The following is a 24,482-nucleotide window of genomic DNA, read 5'->3' as shown; positions in this document are numbered from 1 at the left end:
AAAGCCCCGACTCTCCATTAAACATGCCTTGATACCTTGCCAGGAGGGTAAGGGAAAAGTGTCTCATTACCACCAGGATGAGGCAGAAGTCTAGGCTTCCCATATGGCCTACCCTGACACTCAGGGGAGAAAGGACTTACTGCTCAGTGAGACTAAAGATCGTGGTTTCCCAGTCAGCCTTCTCTGCCACCACCCCAATGGGAAGAGGAAGGGTACCTCGTTACGGTCTGGTGAGGGTGGAAGTCTACGCTGCCTAACCAGTCTCTGTGGGCAGGGCTAGGGGTGGGGCCACAGTTTGTTCTGTGGTGTTTGGTAAGAGTTGAATGGTTATTACCTAATAGTTTTCTGTCTTGCCAGATGGAGGTTTTCCTGGTCTGTTGGGTAGAGAAAGCAGGATTTTCTTGGGCTTTGTTGTCTGTGTCCATTTAGTATTTCTGGGTTGCTCACTTCTCCAGCACTAGTCTGGGGCAAATGAGGCAAAGAAAAAACCCAGAGAATTCAGCCTTAGAATCCCAAGGTCCCTAACCAGTCTGCCTTCTTCTATTTAACTTTTAGGGTCTTGTCTGTTTTACGTATAATGTCCAGGGTTTTTAAAGCTATACTTAGTAGGAAGAATGGGGGGAAAAAAGTCTACTTCATATTTCTGTAAGCAGAGGTTAATGCAAAAATAATGCATGTTCTTGTCCATTATTTTTTAGGTTTTTCTCATTTTTATTTTACTTTACTTGGTATTTTTCATTATCTTTTCTAATAAAATCTTTTTTCAAACTCCTCAACGATATCTCAACTCAACTTGGAGGGGAAACTAACGATTGATCACATCTAGTCCAAGATAACCAGAAGTATGTAAGATCCCCAGAAGCCAAGGATGGTGGTAGGAAGGTAGCAGACTTCTCGAGTCTAGTTGCATATTTGATTAAATACCCACACGGGTAGGAGAAGTAAAAGTGTGAAGCCCTAAAAGCCAAAGCATTAAGGAAAGCTATGGTTTAAGGTTCCTTCCTTCCTATATGGTATGTGCATGTGCGTGGTATATAGGTGTAGAATATATACTCCAGTGGATGGAGGATTTGGCTATTTTGTTCAGTGCTGTATCTATGACAGTCCCTAGCATAAAGAAGGAAGTTAACAATATTTCTTCAATTAAGGAACAAATAAATGCAAAGAAAATGTTCACACAATTTCTGTTAGCAATAGTAATTTGAAGTCGTATTTTGGTCTGTTTTTGAGTTCCCTAACAACTAAGGAATCGCCCATCAAAATGTTTATATACTTTAACAAAATAAAGCTTTAAAAGATATTAATGAAAAGTAAGTTACTGTCTGAAAAAAGAGAAACATAGTAAAATAATTGTCAAATGAACTTCTCATGCTTGAATTCAGAATGGCAAAAAAATTGTTTCTTTTCTTGTTTCATAATGGGCCACAAATTATCAACACTTACATTATATAGACACCTAACCTATCAAGAAAACATTACTTATTTTTTAATCTGAATTACTTTATTTTTTCCATATTACTATGAAGTTGATTCTCAGTATGTTTTTAGAACACCTTGGTTGTAAATTTTACATGATAATTAATGTATCAGATGTTATTCCTCCTAAGAGTATTGTAATACCATTGTGCAAAATGTAAAGGTCATCAATAAATCAATATGGAAAGCTTTTTGAAATGTATTTACACCAAAGTTCCCTGCTATAAAAGAATTTATAGTTTGTATATTAACTGATTATAAGTACAATATGACAAATTAAATATAACTTTACAGGCTATCTGATTCAATTCCTAACCCTTTTAAAGGAAATCATAAAATATCTAATGCCTGAAACTTTTAAATCTTCTCTTTCTAAATGAGTGTAAAATACTGATACTAGACAAAGAAGAGGTGAAATGACTAGTTCTCAACCAAGTTTCTTCAAAATAAAATTTGCACAAAATATTTGCAAAGTTTTCACACATGCTTTTAACCTCATTAGTTCCCAGTGTTGAAAGAAATAAATAATAAACACGTTTTCTGCAAAGAAAATATGTGGAACTAGAACTAAAACAGGATTTAAAATATCAAATACTGAGCTGTTTAGAAAAACATAAGCACACACACAACGTAAAAAATTGCAAAACGTTTAATTTAGAATTCATAAATAAAAGTAAGTAAAATATAAATTCATCCAAGAATATATCACTTAATATGCCAGGAGAATTATGTAAATTCCAGCATTATAATTCTTCCCATCTCAGCCTTAGGGAAAAAAGAAGACAGTTCAAAACAGATCCTATACTTTTCCTCAACTTAATAACTATAAAGCTGGTTTATATTAATAGAATTAAAAATTCACAACATTATAAAAAGAGCCAATAATCACAGCTGTAAAAGCCAGGTATTTTTTAATGACTTTCTCAACAATGGCCCCAGTTTCTGTGTTGGGTGTGGTCACAAAAATGACCTTTCATGTCCCAAAACATATCTACCAGACTATTTTAATTTCTTGAGGTAAAAAAAAAGAATGCTTTTCACTTAAATTAATTCTGGATCTACTTCTTTCTCTACTTTTATCCAAATGACTGTCACAAGAAGCTTTCTGACATTAAATTATCGGCTAATTAAAATGACATTAACTTCAACTGAGTCTAGGGATGAAGTGTAATCAACAATAAAAAATTTCTACATTCCACATGTAGTAGGATTTTTTTTTGAACATTTAGTGTAATAATGAACAACTGAAAAGAAACCAAATGCCTATCTATAAAGGTATAGGCACACCAAATATGATACATACAAACACACACACACACACAAACACACAGTGGAATGCTATAGGACAGTGACAAAAATAAAATAAATTTATATATACTGACATGAAAATATCTCCAAGTCATATTGAGTAAATAAATACAGCAAGCAACAACAGATTGAGTAGAATGTTTTTTTGTAAAAGCAAATCAAAATTATATAGCATAACATGAGCATATATATTTTTGTGTAAATATAGAGAATAACCTCTAAAACGATGCACAAACTGCTAACAGTGGTTATCTCTGAGGAGAACTGTGTGAATTTGATTTCAACAAGAATGCAAGAATGTTTTCCTCTTTTACGTGAGGGACAACAATGATCTAACATGAAATTTAGGGGGAAAAAGATTTTGTTATTAAATTCTCAATTTGATTTAAATAATTAAGCTTATGCAGGCACAGAATCAAAGGAATAGTACTGTGTATATCATTGATATTGACATTTATCATAATTTCTGTAATTACCTGAATGTACCCAAATCTATTTAAGAATGAAGAAGGTATAACAATATTTTTGAGATTTATATCATGACTTTTTTTCTATAAGAGGTGAAACCACAGTAAAGACAAAAAAGCTAACCTAGCAATTAATTCTATAGAATTTTGTTTCTGAACTTCTTCAGCTACCAATCCTGTATTCGCAAAGTCATGGTATTTCTATAATTTCTCAAACGCAGAGCAACATCTAACATTACCTTTGTAATTTACCAAGTATGCTTTCAATGAACACTTACTGGTCAACTGAAAAAAATTCTACACCAGAATAAGACTTTACTATAATTCTATAATTTGTGTATATTTGTATATGCTGTGTGTGTAAATTTTTTACTAAAGTTTGCCAAAGTTTAAAAGAATAAAAGAACAGACTCTCAAACCTCTACCTTATATTCATCCACAATAATGCTGAGGGCTTCATGACCAGCTTTCCTCATGTCTTCCAATTCTTGTTTATGTTTTTCCTGAAAGAAAAAAGAAACTAAACCATGATTTGTTCTTTTGTTTACAAAATAATAAAACCATTTGACTTTTGCATTCATGAATAATTGAGTGGTTTGTGGCGCACCAATGCTGCAGCTGAAAACAAAGAGAAAAGCTATTAAAAAACCAAAGTCCTGTTTAAAAGCATTGGGGAGGGCTGTGGCAATGAGAACTTAATGGGAAACAAGAACTCAGAAAGGAAAACCTCGCTGAGAGGTGAGATAACAGGCAAGGGTGTTATCCCTTGGGGCATTTGGCAATTTTGTACACCTGGATCAAGAGACAAGAGGCCCTGTGTTACTTCAATAAGCTGGGGTCTCTCTACTTTCTTCTAATTACTTCTCCAGTAATATATACATACCAATAGTCTAATACATACGGAAGTGTGAGAACCACTGGATTAAAGTGACCAACCCTCTGTTCTACCCTCCTCAGAAAGGAAAGGAGGAACTCTCTTTGGAGAACGTTAATATCCTCCAGAGCCTGTCCAATTTTTCAGACACAATGTACATACAGCTTTCAATACAAAATTATCAGAGATGACAACAGACGAGATGAAAAAAAACTGGAAATAGAAAAGACAAAAGAAATAGACCCAGAGAGGATTCAGATATTAGTTATCAAAGAGTGTAAAATATATATGATTAATATGTTCAAGAAAACAGAGGAGAAATGGTGTTCAAATGTTGAGAACCATTTGCAGTTTTCAAAATGGAACCTACTTAGCCGTATACAAATCCTAGATTCACATTTTCTTTCCTTGAGTTATCTTGACTACGTTACCTTATTTTTTGGTATAAAATGTGTTTTTTTTTTAAAGTACGACAGTCAAATTTTCTTTACCTTATATTTAGGTTAACTATATAATTTATCTTCCAAACTGGGTCACTTTTGAGAGTAAAAGGGGTTACTATTAATAACTATACTAGGATAATAGGCCTAAACATGGACTGTCTGGGTAAACCAAAAAGCAAACTCATGCTATTTATAGATTTCTCAGATCTTCTTTTCAATGTTACTTTCTTTAAAGTCACTAGATTATGTCTCATAATTGACTGCTTTGGGTTTATTTTCACAGGTACACATGTGCACTTTCAAAATATAAGGTCCCAGGCGTTTTTTATTTCCTGAAATTTTATTAAATTATATTTTGCATATAGTTCTGTTTCATCACTTTCATTTTCTTCTCCAGGGACTCCATTTATACACATACTGGATCAGTTTTACTTATTTTCTATAATTATGTCTTTCTCTGAAAATCCTTCATTTACTTGATATTTTTCATTTTTCTTTTTGCCATCCTTTATTTTTCTCTCTATAGTATTACATTCACTTTTTTTATTCTTTCAAGCTTAGTCTTCATTTTGGAAGTTTTTCTTTCATTTTATTTCTAATTCTTTTTTGTGTCTGTCAGCTCTCTCTTGTTATATAACTGTTATCCTTTCTCATTTCTGAACTATTCTACTTGTGATGTATGCTATTCTTCAAATGCTTCCATCTTTCTATACAGTTCCACCACAACTCCTTTCTCTTACCCATGTTTCTGTTTACTTTTAGGAAGAGGTTCCTGAATAAGGAATAAGTGAGCCTGAACAACTTCCCTAGCTTCATGATTCTAGGGATCCCTCTTCTGTTGTTCACATAAGGTAACAAAAAAATTTTTTTCAGGATAGCTACTTCTCCAGTACTTTCTGCTATTTGCTTTCTCTGAACCCCTCCTGTCCCAGTATTTGAACATTTCCCTTCACTATGCATCTCCGTACTTGAAGAAGTGTGCTCTCTGTGGTTATTTCCAAGAGAAATGAGGGCTCAGAGATGCTGCCAGTTTCAGCTGTTGTCCTCAGATCTGTCTTACAAGCCCTCTATTCTGATTGGGAACTATTCCTTTGGAGTGGCAATGTGTGGGACCCTAGGCTCTCTTGGGACCATCCTAAATCCCCTTTATGTTCTCCTCCATTACTTCAGCACAGATGTGATAGACATGCACGTCTTGCTGTTGTCAATAGTTTAGCTCTACCACCTTGTGCTCTAAAATTCACACGAACTGTCACCTATTTTTTGATGATGTTATTTATAGATTTTTTCTTTAACTATTTTAGCCTAATTTCATAACAAAATCTAAGATTTAAAATTTACGCAGCTTCTGTTGCTGCCATCATCATGCCAAATCCACCCCTTCTTTCTTGGAATATTTTCTTTACTTGGTCCTCCTGCTATTTCTTCTCAGTCTGTTCTGTTGGCTCTTTTCCATTGCCCCAAGTTTGAAATGCAGGAATTCCCTGGTGATCAGATCTCTTCTTTAACTTGTTCAACCTCTAAGTAATCTTAATTAATTCTTTTACTTTAAAAATGATCTATGTACAACTCCTTAATTTATATCTCCAACTCTGCCATGGCTGATCTATGAAGGTCTTTACATGGATATCTAAAAAGCATCTCAAAGTTAACACGTCCAATGTCAAACTTTTGATTTTCTTCTACCAAACTTCCAGTTGCTCAGACAAAAAGATCTTGAAATCATTTTTAATTTCTTTCCTTTTTTCCCTCACAATTCACATGCAATATCTCAGAAAATCCAACTGACTAGATCTTCATTTTTATTTCTTTAACAAACTCTTAAATAATAGGACTGTGTGCCAGGCACCACTCTAAACTCTTTACAAATATTGGTTCATTTATTTTACTTATTTAAACCTCCTATTATCCCCATCTCATAATCCAAAATCCGAGCACTTGTCGACATCTCCACTGCTACCTCTCTAGTCCACATCATAGTCATTTCCCTGAAGATTTTATTTTTCCTTTTCCTCCCAAAGCCCCCCAGTACATAGTTGTGTATTTTCAGTTGTGTATCCTTCTTTTTGTGGCATGTGGGATGCCGCCTCAGCATGGTTTGACGAGCGGTACCATGTCCGCGCCCAGGATTGGAACTGGCGGAACCCTGGGCCGCCGAAGCAGAGTGCGCGAACTTAACCACTCAGCCACAGGGCAGGCCCCATGGTCATTTCTCAATAGGACTATAATAACATCCTTGTCTCTTTGATTCTACCCTTCCTCCAATACAGCAGCCAAAACAATCCTTTTAAAGCTTTGGGGCAATCATAAAGAATGTAAGGTGTAATCTCTATGATGGCAGGAATTGTTCACTTCTATATCCACAGCACCTAAAACAGTATCAGGCACAGTGTGGGTGCTCAACAAATATCCGATGAATAATGAAATATCACACATCTGATCAAAATTCCTAAGTAGCTTCCATATTACTGCAAATAAACTCTATAATCCTTCCCATAGCCCAAAACTATATCACTGTCTCCCTAAGTCCCTCCATTTGTTGTCACCGGCTTTTTTCAAATTATTAAGTACATTCCTGCTCTAAGGCTACTGAACTCATCTGCTATGTTTGATATACTCTTCGTCCCAGATACTGCGCACTCATTTCCTCTAGATATTGCTCAAAAATCATCGTACCAGATAGTCCCTGACCTACTCTATACAAAATAGCACACGCTCATCATTGTCCACTGGTCATGCTTTATTTTTATTCATAGTATCTATCACTACTTCTTGTTTTGTACTTATTGTTCATTGCCTGTCTCCCTCTACTATGTTGGGAAAGACAATGATGGTACTCTCTAGGGCTACAGCACTTGGGAAGGTGAGGAAAAGACAAACACTAAAGAGATTTCAAAGTTTGACATTAAGTTCAATTTGGGAAAGCAAAATTTTACTTACCCTTGAATATATGTATCTCAAATGGTGCCTTGTATATAATGTCAGCTCAATAAATAACTGAATAAACAACAGATAGAATGCACAGGATTTGAAGGCCAAATATATTTAGAAAGTGAGAAAAGTGTTTCATTCTTCATTAAAGTGACAGAAACTTATTTAACATCATAATAAGAATGCTAAAACTGTATTTAAAACCTGGTCTTCAAAAAGGAGGCTACTTAATAGGTTCACATGCATGTTTGTTGAATAAATGAATGAGATTATGATCAATGTTCTTTTTCTGATACAAGCTCAGCATATAAATTAACAAACATTTTTTGGCATGTTTATCTGTTAAATGAGTGAGTTGGATTAATTCATTTCTAAAATACCATTCCAACTTTCTTAATGCTATTCTATGATACAGTATGCTAAAACTAGATCAAGTTGCCTTTGCTTACTTCAAAGTTACCGATGGCAATCACACAACCACATTGTGACACACCAGGCTGTCCAGTTACCAAAAGAAAAACACAGGAACAACCAAAGAGTCATCCACGGCCTGAATTTTTATTTTAAGAATATAGAGCCAAAAATTTACAACCTATCTTCAAAGTAGTCAAAACCAAATTTGACCACGATAGCTTTCTTTCAAAATGTCAAACCTAAAACCATCACTAGAAAGGGAAGATTCAGGAAAATGTCCTCACCTTAAATAAAACTACAGACTTTTTAAACAAGAAGAGACTTTAAAGGTAAGCTATTCCAGTGTATTCATTTTATAAATGAGGAAACTGAGGGCTATAGAGGTCAAGAAGTTTGTTCAAGGTCACTGAGTTCAATAAAGGTAGGGTAAAGCCTGAATCAGATCTGATAGCCAACCCAATATTTATTGAAAAATATCCTGTCAAAGACTTAACTATTTGAGAATATTCCCAATTCCTCATCAACAGATTTGTTTTCTACATAAACATGTCATAAGTCACGCCTTCTGATGAAAGAAAGACACAAATTGATCACTCTTGGTAAAATCTGAAATAGTCATCAATGCATTACTGCCAACCAGAAATTAAGGTCTGACAAAAATGATGTAAAATAAGGTGCTTTTCAAAGGTTACCAGAAGCACATTCCAACCAATTCTCCACTATCCATAACCACTCCAATACCAACTCCTTGCCAAAATTAAAACATACACAGGTCTAATACCCTTAACATGCCTGGACATGATTAGTATTGAAAAATTATTTGTTGAACAAATACATATATAAATAGGAACCACAAAATTAACAAATATCAATGCTTCACAGAAAAATGAGAAATCAGCAAAATTTTTTAAGTAATCTCATTGGTATATTGATGACAAAACTCAATTCAGACATTTGAATCAAGATTTATACAAAATTTTTTTTAAAGCCCAAGCTTATGGCACAAACTGATAAACATTTCTCAATTAACATTATATTATTGTTGGCCATTGCCAAACCAAGTAGAACCCATACTAATCACCTCTAATAAATTAATCCATGCATAGTAACAGGATCCTCTGCTACACAGATGGTAAAAGCCAACATGTGATTGACATATTTGGAATGGATTACTACAGTACTTAAAAAAGAGGAAGAGAGGGAGGGAGGAAGAAAGTTAAGAAGGTAGGAAGTTAGGAAGTTAAGGAAGGAAGGAAGGAAGGGAACTCCAAAGATCAATCAACCATTATATTCTACCTATTAGAAAGCAGTTGCTTCTCACTTTCTAAATTCTTTGGCCAAGAACAAGTCTATAATTAGGCTGAACATAATTAGCAGAACATAATTAGCTAATATTGTCTGATTGAGAAAAATTTTCCAATACAAGTTTCACCACCACTTCCTCTGAAGCCACAAGCTTACTTCCCTTTCACAACAACTAATCAACTATATTGGACAAGGCGGCCATAAACACCTCCAGACATTCCAAAAGGAAATTTGCAGGGCAAGAAATCAAAATAAAGATAGTAGGATAAAATCCAACCGAGGCACTGAAACGTTCTGACTGAGAAATGGTATCAAATCTCCCCACCAAAATCTGAAGAATCCAACACAACAAAGTGGCCTAGTTGTAAATGTCAGAGAAGCACAAAGAAGATTACAATACCCCATATGTACCTACTTTGTCAAAACAGAACAAAAACAACAAGACACCACCTCACCATCTCCCACTGACCCCACAATTGACAGCTGTAACAACCTAGTTGGTTTCTAAGGGAAAGTAGGTTTCACTGGCATGACACAGCATTATGCAATAGGAAGTTTTTCCCACTGAATAAATGTTTAGTCACTATTTCCTCATTCTATCTCATTTCTTAGTCTCTCTATACAACCGGTAACAATTAACAACACATGACAGAATCCTTCAAAATCTTACACTCTCACAGACTAGTTCAAGTATTTAGTCAAACATAAAATGAGAGAAAAAAATAACACAAGTACATAAGAATCAGTCTAAAGATATAAAGTAATATTACATAGGAAGTAAAGCATTTTTGCTACAGTAAACTATACCCAGTACTGAAACAGACACCCTTAATAAGTGTGTCCCTTTAACTTAAGATTTCCAAAATCTTTCAAAGGATTAATTTTCATTTCTGGCCCTATCTCATTAATGGCTGCCTTAACACATGGCATGGATTTTATCAGCACACAGAATCCAAAACCATAAGCTTTGCTGAATCCTCTCAATCAAAAACAAGATAAAACAAACTCCTTCTGGAAGCTTCCTAACAGATGCTATGATAAAGAAATGCAAAGCACCCCACAACTTGTTCACACTAGCACACAAGTAATTGACTTTTCCATATGCTAACGTACAAAACCCAGACATGACAATGTCAAATCCATGTCTAAACCAAAACTTTAAGAAAAGGATTTAGCAGTTAGCAAATGAGAAATGAATAAGCAGGTCACACTTAATTTATCACTCTGAAGATGAAAATACTTATGCAAGAGAAATTCACAAGTGAAGATGATATATTTACAACAGTGCCATTATTGTTATTATCATTTCTCCATTAGCATAACATCTCCTCTACCAACTACAATCTGTTAAAGAATAAAGGCCAAATCCTGCACAGCCTAGAATATGGTCTCTTGCATAACCCACGCTACATTCCTGACTAATTTGTTGATTGGACTGGCCCTGTTCCAACTGCTACTTCAACGTCATCTTATTATTTGCTCCAATAGGAAAAGCAGAAACTCCACTTTGCGCCAGATTTAAAAGAAATTACTATTTATCTTCGACTTTGAGTGAAAGTCAAAGGCAAAGTGCCTTGAGAAGCAGATGCTCAAAACTAACTCAAGGCAAGCAGGGAAAAAAAAGAAGAGAATGGAAAGGAGAAAAGGAGGAAAAGAAGATGAAGGAAAGGGAGAGGAAGGAAGAGGGGGAGGAGGAAGGAAAGGAGGGACTCAAAGACAGTTTCAATCATAAAAAGGGCTGTACCGACTTATCTTGGGACAATTACAAAAAATCATCCTACTTTCCTACTTTGGGGTATCAAGGAAAAATTCCCACCAGCTAATGTTAAAGACTTGCGCCTTATGAATACAATAAATCTACAAACATTATCCCAATCAATAAGGACATAAACCTAAAATTCTTCTAATTTTTTATCACTTTTCCCATTTTAAGCCTACTCTCCAAAGTTTGATTGTATTTCAATTCTGGTAACAGAATGTATTTTAACTCTGGTAACAGAAAGGGACTTTGTAATAACACGGCTTCTCAAAACATTTAATACTTTGATTGAGAAAAGAAAAATCACTTAATAATAAAACTTACTTTTTTAATGTTTTGGTCATTTATCTTTGTAATCTGAGTGTTTCTGTCCACAGTATTATAATTTGCCTTCACTTTTTTGTTTTCTTTTTAAAGATTGGCACCTGGGCTAACGACTGTTGCCAATTTTCTTTTTTTTTTTTTGCTTTCTACTTTTTCTCCCCAAACCCTCCCCAGTACACAGTTGTATATTTTAGTTGTGGGTCCTTCTAGTTGTGGCATGTGGGATGCCGCCTCAGCATGGCCTGATGGGTGGTGCCATGTCCGCGCCCAGGATCCAATGCAGCGAAACCCTGGGTCGCTGAAGTAGAGCGTGCAAACTTAACCACTGGGCCAAGGGACCGGTCCCTGCCTTCACCTTTTTAAATACACTGAAATTCATCTTTGGTGCTTATAGTGGGTTGAATTGTGACCCCCAAAAAGATATGTTCAGTCCTAATCCCTGGTATCTGTGAATGTAGTCTTATGTGAAAATAGGGTCTCTGCAGATAGAATTAAATATTGTGAGGTAAGATCATCTTGGATTTAGAGAGGGCCTTAGATCCTAAGATTAGTTTCTTTATAAAACAAAGGAGAGTGAGATGCGAAACACAGAGATTCTGGGGAGAAGGCCACGTGAAGATGGAAGCAGAAACAGAGTTACACCGCCACAAGCCAAAAAACATCAGGTGCCAGTAAAAGTAGGAAGAGGCAAGGAAAGATTCTCCTCTAGAAGCTTTGGAGGAAGCAAAGTCCTGCTGACATGTTGATTTTAGACTTCTCACTTCCATAACTGTGAGAGAATAAAGTTCTGCTGTTAAGATAACAAGGTCATGAAATTTTGTTATAGCAGCTTTAGGAAATTAATACAGATTTTGGTGCTAAGAATGCGGGTGCTACCGTAACAAATACCTAAAAATGTGGAAGTGGCTTGGGAATTAAAGAGTAGGTAGAGGCTGGAAGAATTTTGAGTTACAAGATAGAAAAAGCCCAGATTGCTTTGAAGAAATAGTTGGTAGAAATATGGACATTAAAGGTGCTTCTGGTGAGGTCTCAAAAGGAAATGAGGAACATGTTATTGGAAACTAGAAGATAGGTGATCTTTGTTATAAAGTGGTAGAAATCTTGGCTGAACTGTGTTCTGTTGGGTGGAAAGTAGAACGTGTAAGTGATGAACTTTCATATTTAGTTGAGCAAATTTCTAAGCAAAGTATTGAAGGCATGGCCTGGTTTCTCCTTGCTGTTTACGGTAAAATACAAGAGGAAAGAGGTATACTGAGAAAGGACATGTTAAACAAAAAGGAACCAGCACTTGATGATTGGGGAGGTTCTCAGTCTATCTAGATTGCAAAGGATGCTAGAATTAGAAAATTCACTTTTCTGAAAACATGCTCTGAGAGAAGGTCAAGGGTGTGACCAGATAACTTTTTGCTCAAGAGATTAGGCATGTGACTCAAGGACCCAATCAACCATCTCAGTAGAAGTCAGGAAAAGAAACAAGATTATGCAGAAAGGATCTGTGGAAAACCCATTTGTCTGAGGCATGAATCTCCTCAATTTACACAGGAAATCCATACGGTCTTTAAGAATGTTATACCAGCAGAAATATCGCAAGCCTAAATGGAAGGAGAGAGAAATGGGATGAAATGAAAGAAGGTTGTTTGGGCTTCTGGGATTCTACAGGAAAGAAACAGGCTGTCAGCTACATGGCTGCAAACATGGGCTAACCTTCAAGAAAAAGGAGGAATGACTCTGAGGGCAGAGCCTTGAGAGGCTAGAGCAAGGGGCCCAGATACAGCAGCTTGAGCTATGGGGGCAGAGGCTGGCAAAGCCACAGCCACAGAGGGTGACAAAATCATGCGTAGAGAGTGTGAACAAGCCAGAGCCATAAGCACAGACAGCAAATGAGCTGCAGCCAAAAACCCAGATACTGACCAAGCCAGAGCCATAGTTCCACAGGCTCACCAAGCTGGAGCCACGGGCAGACAGGGTGGAGCATCAAGCCACAGAGGATTATTCTCAGGCCTTGAAACCTAATGGACTTTGCTCTTCTGTGTTTCAAACTTACTTAAGACTGGTGATTCCTTTATGTCTTCCAATTTCTCCCTTTTGGAATGGGAATGTCTATCCCATACCTGTTCCATCACCGTATTCTTGAAGCTGGTAACTTATTTTCTAGTTTGACATGTGCACCAATGAAGAGGAATTTTGCTCCAGGATGGATCATATCCAGAGCCTCATCCATATCTGGTTTAGATAATTTAGATAACATTTGGGATTTTTTAGCTAAAGATATTTAGATGAGATTTTGGATTTAGAGCTGGTGCTGAAATGGGTTGAAATTTATGGGGATACTGGAATGGGGTGAATATATTTTGCACTTTGGAAGGACAGGAATTTTGGGAAGCCAGGAGGTAGACTGTAGTGGGTTGAACTGTGTCCTTAAAAAAGATATGTCCAAGTTCTAATTTCCAGTACCTATGAATGTAAATTTATTTGAAAAACAGAGTTTTTGCAGATATAATTAAGTTAAGGAGTGCCACATGAGATGATCCTGGATTTAGAGTGGACCCTAAATCCAATGACTGGTTTTCTGGGTGTTTTTGTTGGTTTTTTGAGATAGAATTGACACATAAGACTACACTGGTTTTACGTGTAAAACAATGATTTGATATTGTATATATTACAAAATGATCAGCATAATTAGTCTAGTTAAGATCTGCGACCATACAGCTACAAAGTTTTTTTTTCCTTGTGATGAGAATTTTTAAGATTTACCCCCTTAACAACTTTCAAATATGCAATACAATATTTTTAACTATAGTTACCATGTTATACATTACATCCACAGGACTCCTTTATTTTATAACTGTGAGTTTGTACCTTTTGATCCTCTTTACCCATTTCTCCCACCTCCTCACCCCCATCTCTGGCAATCACCAATCTGTTTCTATATCTATCAGCTTGTTTATTTTTTAGATTCCAAATATAAATGAGATTATATGGTATTCGTCTTTCTTGGACTTATTTCACTTAGCATAATGCCCTGAAAGTTCATCCATATTGTCACAAATGGCAAGATATCCTTTTTTATGGCTGAATAATATTCCATTGTATATATGAATACACCTCATTCTCTTTATCCATTCATCCACTGACAGACACTTAGGCTGTTTCTATATCTTGGCTATTGAAAACAATGATGCAACGAACATGGGGTGCATATATCTTCTTGAGTTAGTGCTTTTGTTTTCTTCAGATAAATAACCAGAAGTTGAACTGCTGGGTCATATCATGGTTCTACTTTGAATTTTTTGAAGAACCTCCATACTACTTTCCACAGTGGCTGCACAAATTTACATGCTCACCACCAGTGCACAAGGGTTCTCTTTTCTCCACATCCTTGCCAACACTTATTAGTGTCTTTTTGATAACAGCTATTCTGACAGGTGTGAGGTGATAGCTCATGGTTGTTTTGATTTTCATTTTCCTGATGATTAGTGATGTTGAGCACTTTTTCATGTACATGTTGGCCATCTGCAAGTCTTCTTTGGAATATGTCTGTTCAGATCTTCTGCCCACTTTTTAATTGGATTGTTTGTCTTTTTGCTATTGAGTTGTATGAGGTTTTTTTTTTAATAGATTTTGAATATTAACTCATCAGATAGATGATTTTCAAATCTATTCTGCCATTCAATAGGTTGCCTTTTCATTATGTTGATGGTTTCCTTCGCTGTTTAGTTTGATATAGTCCCACTTGTTTATTTTTGCTTTCGTTGCCTTCATTTTTGGTTTCAGATCTAAAGAAAATATCATTGCCAAGACCAACATCAAGGAGCTTACTGCCTATGTTTCCTTCTAGGAGTTATATGCTTTTAGGTCTTACATTCAAGTCTTCGATCCCTTGAGTTAATTTTTTGAGTTAATTGTTCTGTATGGTGTAAGATACTAACAGCTCACATTTTGAGGGAGGAAACAATAATTCTAGCTTCCCTGTAACTCCATGTAGGCAGATGCTTTCTCTGTCTATTGGCATCTGTTTCACATCAGGCAAAGGATATATATATATAAGCAAGTGTTTACTAAATATTTATTGAGGAAGAGAATAGTGGACCTAGAAGAAAGGCCTCATTCAAATGCCAATAGCTAAACTTAAATTTCCTCATTTGTAAAAAGGAGATAATAACCTCACAGGATTATTGTGAGAATTAAATAAATAACACACATAAAGTACATAGCATAGTGTCTTGCGCATAGCGCCCACTCAGTAAATATCAGTTTTCCTCCTCATCATCTTCCCTTCACTTTTGATGAAAACTGGGAAGAAGATAAATCAGAGAGATTTTATTTGAAAGCTTCTGTCTCAGAGAGAAGACTATATACACTGATCAAGTTTGACATTGAATATGGATAAGCATATTACACACATGAAAGAAATCTATTTTTTTAAATGAAGGAAGAAAATATTCACAGAAATGGGGAGAAGGCCCACACTATAAGGAAATTTCTTCTACTCTCTATACATGACCATGAAGATGATATCTCTTCTAATACATATTCATTTATTAGAGTTCAATTGTGTCGAAAAGGAGATAGAAACCGGCAAATATATATGCTGGCACAGCCACCACCAAAATTCACTATTGTCTTATAAAATTAGTCAATTAATGATTATTATGTGATTTTATTAACTCCAAATTAGATATATTCTTTTAAGATTTGAAAAGTCACTCAATGTAATTCCTCCATAAATGTTACCGTCTTAGTATAACTTTGACTTCTTATTGCAATTATGCTCCTAAAATTTTACACTGCACTTTTTCCCTTTTGTCAAAATACCTATTGGTTCCAAAGTATAAGAACAATAATTACTTTAGATATGAATTTAAAATACCAGAAGAAATTATTTGCGACTTACAAAATATGAATTACATCTTTCAGATGCTAAATTACTTTTCTGTCTCTCTTATTCTGGCAAAAGTAGCTGGAAAGTCAGCAAAAACATTATCTCACTCTGAGAAAAGTCATGTCAATTTTTCTGATATTGTTAGGGTAATGCATACTGTCTGTCGAGAAACAGAGGCATCAGCCTTGATAGGGCTACAAAATCCTCAATGCATCAAAAGATCAAATAACACAGATCCCTGGAGAAGTTGTTTGATAAAATGAGAGAAAAACATTCCACAAATATTTGCTATATTATAAAAATGTATGTCTAACAGTCCTAGTAGTGAATATTTAGTTTCATACTTATAGACCTAGAAAATACCATAATGATGAAAAAGACATATTCCTCCCCCCTACTCCCTATTTTGTAAATGATGAAATTATAGGTAGTGATATAAAGAAATTGAACTGTTGGTAAAAATTTTTCCCCAAGTTCATTATTCCATGTGATAGGAAACTGAGTAACTCTTTTGACTCCTTGCTTCACCCACCTACTTACTCCCTCCTTCCCTACACACAGAAGGTAAGGTGATTTGTATAATTGTTGAGTTGATAAGATAAGAAAAAGTTGAGCATGTGTAGTTCAGCATCCTTACTTTTTCCATCAATCTCTTTCTTTCAATCTCTCCCTTTCCCACTTCCATATATAGACATGTGTGTACACAGAGACATATGTATATGAATATAGGCATCCACAATATTATGCATGTATGTCACATATATGTTATATATGATATATCAGAAATTGATAGGGATATTGATAGAGGGGATATAAATGTATGTTTTATATACACACACACACATTATATATGATATATGTCTGTGTGTGTATCCTTTTGTCTCATATCACTCAATCTTTCTCTCTCAACTGACTGCAAGAAACATGAATTTTCTACTCTTCAATGCCTTAAATTTACAGGGCCAGGCTCCTAAGCAGAGTATCTAAGGTTGTCCAGCTACACTAAATGAAAAGGCAAACAAGTCTCTAAAATTCAGACATGTAATATTAGCGATCCTTTCTATCCAGGAACCTAGCCTATTATTTCACACCTTCTCTTCACAGTCAAAGATCCAGTATCTCCTCAACCCTCCTTACTCCATTCTCATAAACTGGAAGCTAACAGAAAAGACTTTCCACATTCTCCTACTATCATATCTACTAGTTTATCTCTACCAGTACCCATATATGCAGTCTTCCCTACTCTTATTATAAAAGAACCGAAGGTAACAGTTTTACCTGAAGATAACACTTCTTACTCATCTGCTAGATCCTATACCCTCTCGTCTATTCAGGGACTTTGATCACCTCCTAGCATCTCTCTCACTTGATCATCAATTCTCCCATTCAGTTGATTCAATCTAGTAATGACATAAACATGCTATAAATTTCCCATCAAAAAAAAACTTCCCCCGTCCCACACCCACTGAAGAGTTGTCTTTACTCATTGTGCCTCCACTTCCTTTTCTCCCATTCTCTTGAATATACTCCAAGAGGCCTTCATTCCCACCACGATGCAAAAACTGCTCAGCAAGATAACAAATGGCCTACTGCATTAGTTATCCACTGCTGCCATACAAATTACTACAAACTTAATAGATTAAAACAAACACAAATTTATTATCTGACAGTTCTGTAAATCAGAAGACAACATAGGTGTCACCAGGCTAAAATCAAGGTACTGGCAGGACTGCTTCTTTCTGGAGGTTCTAGGGGAGACCCTTTTCCTTGTTGTTGGCAGAACTCAGTTCCTTGCACACAGTTCCCACATCTCAGGACCAGCAAATTCTTCCCACGCTTCTCTCTCTGTCTCTCTCTCACACATACACACATACATGCACACACACCACAGCCAGGAAAGGTTCACTTTTAAGGAATATGTGATTAGATTCGGCCCACCAAGATAATAGAGGATAATCTCTCCACTTCAAAGTCTAAAACCTCAATCATACCTATAAAATCCCTTTTGCCATGTAAGGTAATATATTCACAGGTTCTGGGGATTAGCATGTGACATCCAGGAGTGGTACGGGCATTATGGAGCCTACTACACCTATAAAAGTTGTTTCTCAGTCCTCATTTTAGGTAACCTTTCAGCAGCATTTGACAATTTGACCACTCTCTCCTTTCTGAAACCGTGTCTTCTCTCAGCCTAAACAACCAATTCTCGTTTCTCCTCTTACCTCAATGGCCACTTATTCTTAAATCTTTTATTGGTCCCTCTTCATCTTCTTTTAAATATTGGAGTGTCTCAAATTTCAGAAGTAATGATAATAAGGATGATGAAACAATAACAAGATTCATCTACAGAGAACTGCAGTTTTCCAAGTGTGGTCAAGGAACCCTAAGTGTAATAGGCAAAATAATGGCCTCCCAAAGATAAACACATCCTAATGCCTGGAACCTGTAAATAGATAGGCAACGTGGCAAAGAAGAATTAAGGTAGCAAATGGAAGTAATATGGCTAATCACCTGGCTTAGGGAGATTATCCTGGTGAGTCCAATGTCATCACCACGGTCCTTGAATGTCAAAGAGGGAGGCAGAAGAGTCTGTGTCAGAGTGATGCAATAGAAGAAAGCCACGACTGGCCATTACTGGTTTTGAAAATGCAAGGGAGCCATAAGCCAAGGAATGAAGACTGTTATAACAGAAACGGAAATCTAATTTACTGAGTGTTCCCTGAACCCTTTCAGAAAGTTCATAAACTCAAAACTATTTTCATAAACATACTAAGGTGTGTCTTTTTTACTCTCATTCTCTGATGAACACACAGTGAAATTTTCCCAGAGGTGGCAGGACCTGTGATATCACCAAAGATTGAATAAACAAGGAGATGTGAGAACCCCGCTGTCTTTCATGAAGCCAGAGGGTAGAGAGATTTGCAAAAAGATAAAACAATGCTATTCTTCTCACTAAATTTGTTTTTATTTTGGGAAATATAGTATGTTTTCATAAAAAAATGTTATTTAACAGATAATTAGTTTACTATTGTTTCTTAAATGAGTTAATAAATATTTTTTAAATTTCTGTTTTATAATCTAATATGGTAAATATCAATAGATACAACCCACATAATCAAAAGCCCCTTTGGGATCCACAATAATTATTACAAGTATAAAATGGTCCTAAACACCAAAATGTTTAAGAACCACTTAAATAGAGCTTACTATGTGCCAAACACAGCTCTAAGTAGTATTTAGATTAACACAGTAATTTAATCCACACAATGATCCTAACAGAGAAGTACTATGTTATCCTTATTTTACAGATGAGGAAATTGAAGTTCATTAGGAATAAGCAACATGCCCAAAGTCACACTAAATAGCTGAGGTAAGATTCAAACCTTAGCAGTCTGCCTCAGGTCTGTGGTAGAACACAGCCTCTCAGGTTTCAAACTTTATCAATATTTACTCTGAAGGCGATCTCTAGTCACATGTTTAAATGCTCCAGCCCCAAGCTTCTAACTCCAGACTCTTGTACCTATTGCCTGTTCAACATACCTAACTGGACAACTAAAAGTCACCTCAAATTTAACCTTCCCCCAGCTGAAGTGATTCCTCTCCTCTTCAAATATTTTGTCTCTCATATTTCCCATGTCAGTAAATGAGAACTGTTCAAGCTTGTTACACCAAAGATCTGAAGGATTCTTTCCTTCACGCTACACATTAGTCCATCAGAAATCCCCGTCAGCTCTGCCTTAGAGACATACCAGAATCCAACCACTCCGCACCTCCACTTGCTACCACCCGCTAAGGCAAGCCATCTCCTCTGCCCTGAAATACAGTGAGAGCCTCCTACTAGTCTTCTTCCAGCTATATGGTATATTTTCCCCACAGCAATCAAAGTGATTTTTTTTTTTAATGAGGGCCAATCCCTCTTTTCCTCAAAATAGCATTCCATGTCAATCAGGGTAAGGGCCAAAATCCTTATCTTAGCTTACAAGGCCTTATATAATATGGCTCTACCGTATCTCTCTAATCTTACTTGCCTATGATTATTTCTTCCAGCAACCCAATCTTCTCTTTCTAAAGACACATCAGATACAACCTTAGCTCTTCACAGTTTCCTCTGCCTGCCTCCCATCCCCCACACACCCCCAAGATTCATAAGGTCTATACCTTTCTTTCCAAAAGGTCTCTTGTCAGAGAGGCTTTCCACTACCACCCTAACATATCCTATCATTTTCCAGCTCCTTACTCTGTGTTATTTTTCTTCATAGCACTTATCACGGTGTGACAAACTACAAATTTACCTCTTTGTTCCATGTCTATGTCCCCACTAAAAGGTAGACTCTATAAATTCAGGACTTTGTCACTTGGGTTCAGAACTTCTCCCCTAACAATGTCTGGTGAGTTGGTGCTCACTATTTATTAATCATTCGTTAAGTTGATTAATCTAGGAAAAATACTCGCAATAAAAATAATACTCATAACAGAAAATATATCTATCAAGGTTTCTAAGAAATATTGTAATTCTAAAAGCGAAATGTTCAAAATATGGGAACAGATAATTCGTAAAAACAAAAAAAGCACTTGAAAATATTTTTAAGTCCAACACAATGTATAATTTTTTAAAATTCAAATGAAACTATTTCATGAGTTTCAAATAACAAAACTCTTCCTAAATGCAAGTTAAGTTGACCAATAAGTCAAGCATGAGACAAGCACTGACAATGTAACTTGGCCCAACCTTTTATGAAACCAATTAATGTTTATATTTTCATCCTCTGATCCAGTAACTCCTCTTCCTCACTAAAAAGAAAAATCAAGACAGGATTTTCTACATAAAGATATTCAGGATAACATGATTTTAAAGTAGTAAAGAAAATAAAAATAACAATCTAGATGTACAACAAGCAGCCGATGATTCTGAAAATTATGGCTAATTCCTGTGATGGAGTATTATGGAGTCACGTTTGTAAAGAATTTATTAGAATATAGGAAATGTTTAAGTTATGTTAGATGGATAATAATAGCATACAAATACTATGACTTTGGTCACATTCAAATAGTCATTAAAAAGAAAAACATATCAAATGCACAGTGTTGTTTGTTGGAAGTATTACAGATAATTTAATAAATCTTGGCACAAAAGACAAATCTCCAAGGAACAATGATTATCATCAAAACTATGCTGTAAATTGAAAGAACTATAGTAAAATTAAGTATTTAAATTGAGGACAACTAGCCTGGAAAAACTAGTTGATACTAAGGCTTTAATAAGCACTCAGTAACTCGAACCATTTTGCATATCGTCCAGATAAAACACAGCACTGTTAAAACAAAAATCTTTTTACAGAAGGAATTAATTTGAATACACTGAAAAATGGAAAATACTGTCTTCAGTTAGTAGCAACTCTTTAAAAAAAATGGAAAATTACATGCAATGATTCATATAAATATACAAAATTAGAACAGTTATCAAATTTTAGTTTAGAAAAAAAATTTTCCCACAGGACATTCTGGCAAGGACTATTTCTTTTCTTCTTCTTTAAGGTGATTCAACAATGAATTACCCGTGGTCACAGAAGCATAACCAATGACAAACCTTTCTATTCTCCCATCTACTTTTATGTTTGTAATCATTCCCAAAATGCTTCTCCATTTTCTAGGAATAAAAAATACCATGCATGCCGGAAATAACAATTTATTAGGATTTGAACAAAGCTTTAGAAAATAAATTAGTCACCAATGGACTAAGCCTAACCCTGCCAAATGTTAGCCTAAAACAAAATTTTGAAGTTGAATTAAGACCTTTACAAGTTTTCTTTGAAAGATAATGTAACCACAACTACAAAAATTACCACTGTAACCACTAGAGAAATGTCCAATATGTGTAATAATATACAGTATAAATCTTCTTGGTTCCAACAGGACATAAGGAACACTTTCAAAACTCACATTTAGCAGTATAATACGGATATGTCCCAATTTTCCAATAATTATTATTGTGATTGGTGTATCTATGAATCAGATTCTCTTCCTGTCTTGCCATCAATTACTAATTAGTTTCTGCTCACAGCTAACCAGGCTAGACAAGAATAAAATATTCCAACCAATTCTACTCTGGGAGTATCCCATTCTCTTGAATTAGGGCCCTAGTGACTGGGAGTTGCCTGTTTATTTTTTCCATTTATTACTAAGAAACCAGATAAAATGACCTATTTGTGTTTCTTTGGGAAGGGGTTTAGGGTAAGAAAAAAACAAGAGGAACTACTTTTTGTCCTTTAATCTACTGCTCAAGGTAGCTCAAACATTACTCTCTGATAATAAACCAACAATCATTTCTGAGAAAAAAAAATCCATGACAAATATCTCTGCTATATATGAGATGAAGAAAACAAAATTTATATGCTATTTTTGTCCTGGTTTTCTTGTGGTGACAAACAGTCCCGATTCCTCCACAAACCATGATCAAGCAACACTGATTAACATGAGTATAAGAATTGGTACTCATAAAGCTTTCCCTCCGCCAAACAAATGGTAACAGATTTAATATAATCTCTGAAAACAAACAGAAGGGAGACAGGGAGATGTTTGCCATATACTAGAGCTCTATTTAAAAGGGGTGAAGTATTTAAATAAAATACTTTTAAAATTAAAGCCTGAACAAAACAGTAACTAATATTTGTTATCTCCTTTAAGTAAATAATTGCAGTACAATTTCATCTCCAATCCGAATGTAGTAAAAAGAGCACATATAGTCAGGTCAACCCAATTTTAAATCTGGCGGCTGTGCTTTACTAGCTACGTGACCTAAGACAAGCAATTTACTGTCTCTATCACTTTCTTCAACTGTAAAATGGGATTAATAACACCAATCACACTGTCTTGCAGTGGAAATTGGGTGAAAAAAGTATGACAAGTGATTAGTGTAGTATTTGGTGTATGGCAGACAATCAAATATTGAAGTATGTGATAGTATTGAAGTATAAGGTAACTCTTATCTTATATGGAAATTCAGTTGTAGTCAGAATACATGGAGAAAATTGTATACCATCAAAGTTACTCCTGACAAGTCCTTGGAAAGGGACACATAGGAGCCCAACATATTGTATCTTCTCTCCTATCTAGCTTCTCTAACACTTCTATCTCTGGCTAATCTTCAGAGAAACTAATCAATTTGAATTAAGGAGTCGGGTTGTATGGGGGAAAAAATTCTAAACATTAGAATCACACGTATTATAGTGAAATGCTAACAGAATCAGAGAGACACTTGCCACTGCCTGACTGAGGACACAGCACAGTTATACCTGCCATTTCCCATTCTAGGGCACACGTTAATTTGGTTTCTCTATCTGGAGAAAAGGGGGGCTATTATTATGTTTGCCTGCTTATTTTAGAGCCCAAGTGTTTTTGCTTTTGTCAGTACATAAACAATCTAGATGTGCTTGCTCCCAGCCTAGCAAACAACTGCCTGCAGATATGTGAGACCCCAGCCAAATCAGGGGAATCTGGCCTAGATCAGCAGAACCAGCTGATCCATAAGCTCATGAACAAGAACAAATGTTTACTGTCTTAACCTCCTGAGTTTTGAATAACTTGAATACAAGTGCTGAGTAACCTGTTACTCATCAATACCAAAGTGATACATATATAAATAAAATTAAATAAATAACAACTTAAGATGGCAGAATAAACTAGAGCACATTATCTTCCTCTCCCAATATCTAGTGAGATTTGTTTTCAGATAGTACAACTTAGCGTAGAAAATTAGCAAAACAGAAACTTTGGAGGAACCCAGAGAAGCATCTCATCGTCCTGGGCCCACCTCGATTCACCTTAGCCCCACTGGGGAATTCCTGAGAATGCTCACTAAGACTCTCGAGAAACAAACTGAGGGGCTATCTGCAAGGTTTCAGGGAGATTATGGTTTGGCCAGAAGAGAAGACCCCCTTTAACTTCCTGATCCAATAACCCAAGAGAAGACAACTTATTTAAAGTGAGGTGGTCCTTCACAGGAGGAACAGTTAAAGCATACTCCTTCCCTTACTCTTGGGTTCCATGCTAAGGTATACAGTGTTCTGCCACATCTCAGAAAACATCTGCCTAAAACTCTTATTTTCAAGGCTTATATCAACCATTCTGGAAGAACATACATTAATAATCCATGAGCTTCCATCTAAGAGAATGTTTCTAAGCACGGGAGTCTCCTAATTCCTAAACCAAACCCAGGATCATCAAGGCCACAACAGGGGTGGAGCATGGGGAGAGGAAATGGAGTTAGCGCTGGACTCTCTGCCTCTAGCTTTCCAACGTC

General features: G+C 35.8%; 1 protein-coding gene across 14 annotated transcripts in view; it reads right to left on the bottom strand.

Annotated features, from left to right (window-relative positions):
- Positions 1-24,482, bottom strand: part of CCDC91 (coiled-coil domain containing 91) — a 331,952-nt gene that overhangs the window by 163,596 nt on the left and 143,874 nt on the right. For all 14 annotated transcript variants that reach the window (XM_014846902.3, XM_070494038.1, XM_044775280.2 and 11 more), the window contains one exon: positions 3,677-3,754. In XM_014846902.3, the coding sequence (XP_014702388.1) occupies positions 3,677-3,754 (78 nt within the window). The remainder of the gene's footprint in view (positions 1-3,676; positions 3,755-24,482) is intronic.

This window comes from Equus asinus, chromosome 22 (genome assembly GCF_041296235.1).
Source record: "Equus asinus isolate D_3611 breed Donkey chromosome 22, EquAss-T2T_v2, whole genome shotgun sequence".
Lineage (NCBI taxonomy): Eukaryota > Metazoa > Chordata > Mammalia > Perissodactyla > Equidae > Equus > Equus asinus.
Note: the sequence above shows the minus strand (reverse complement) of the source record. Positions and strands in the feature narration are given on the sequence as shown.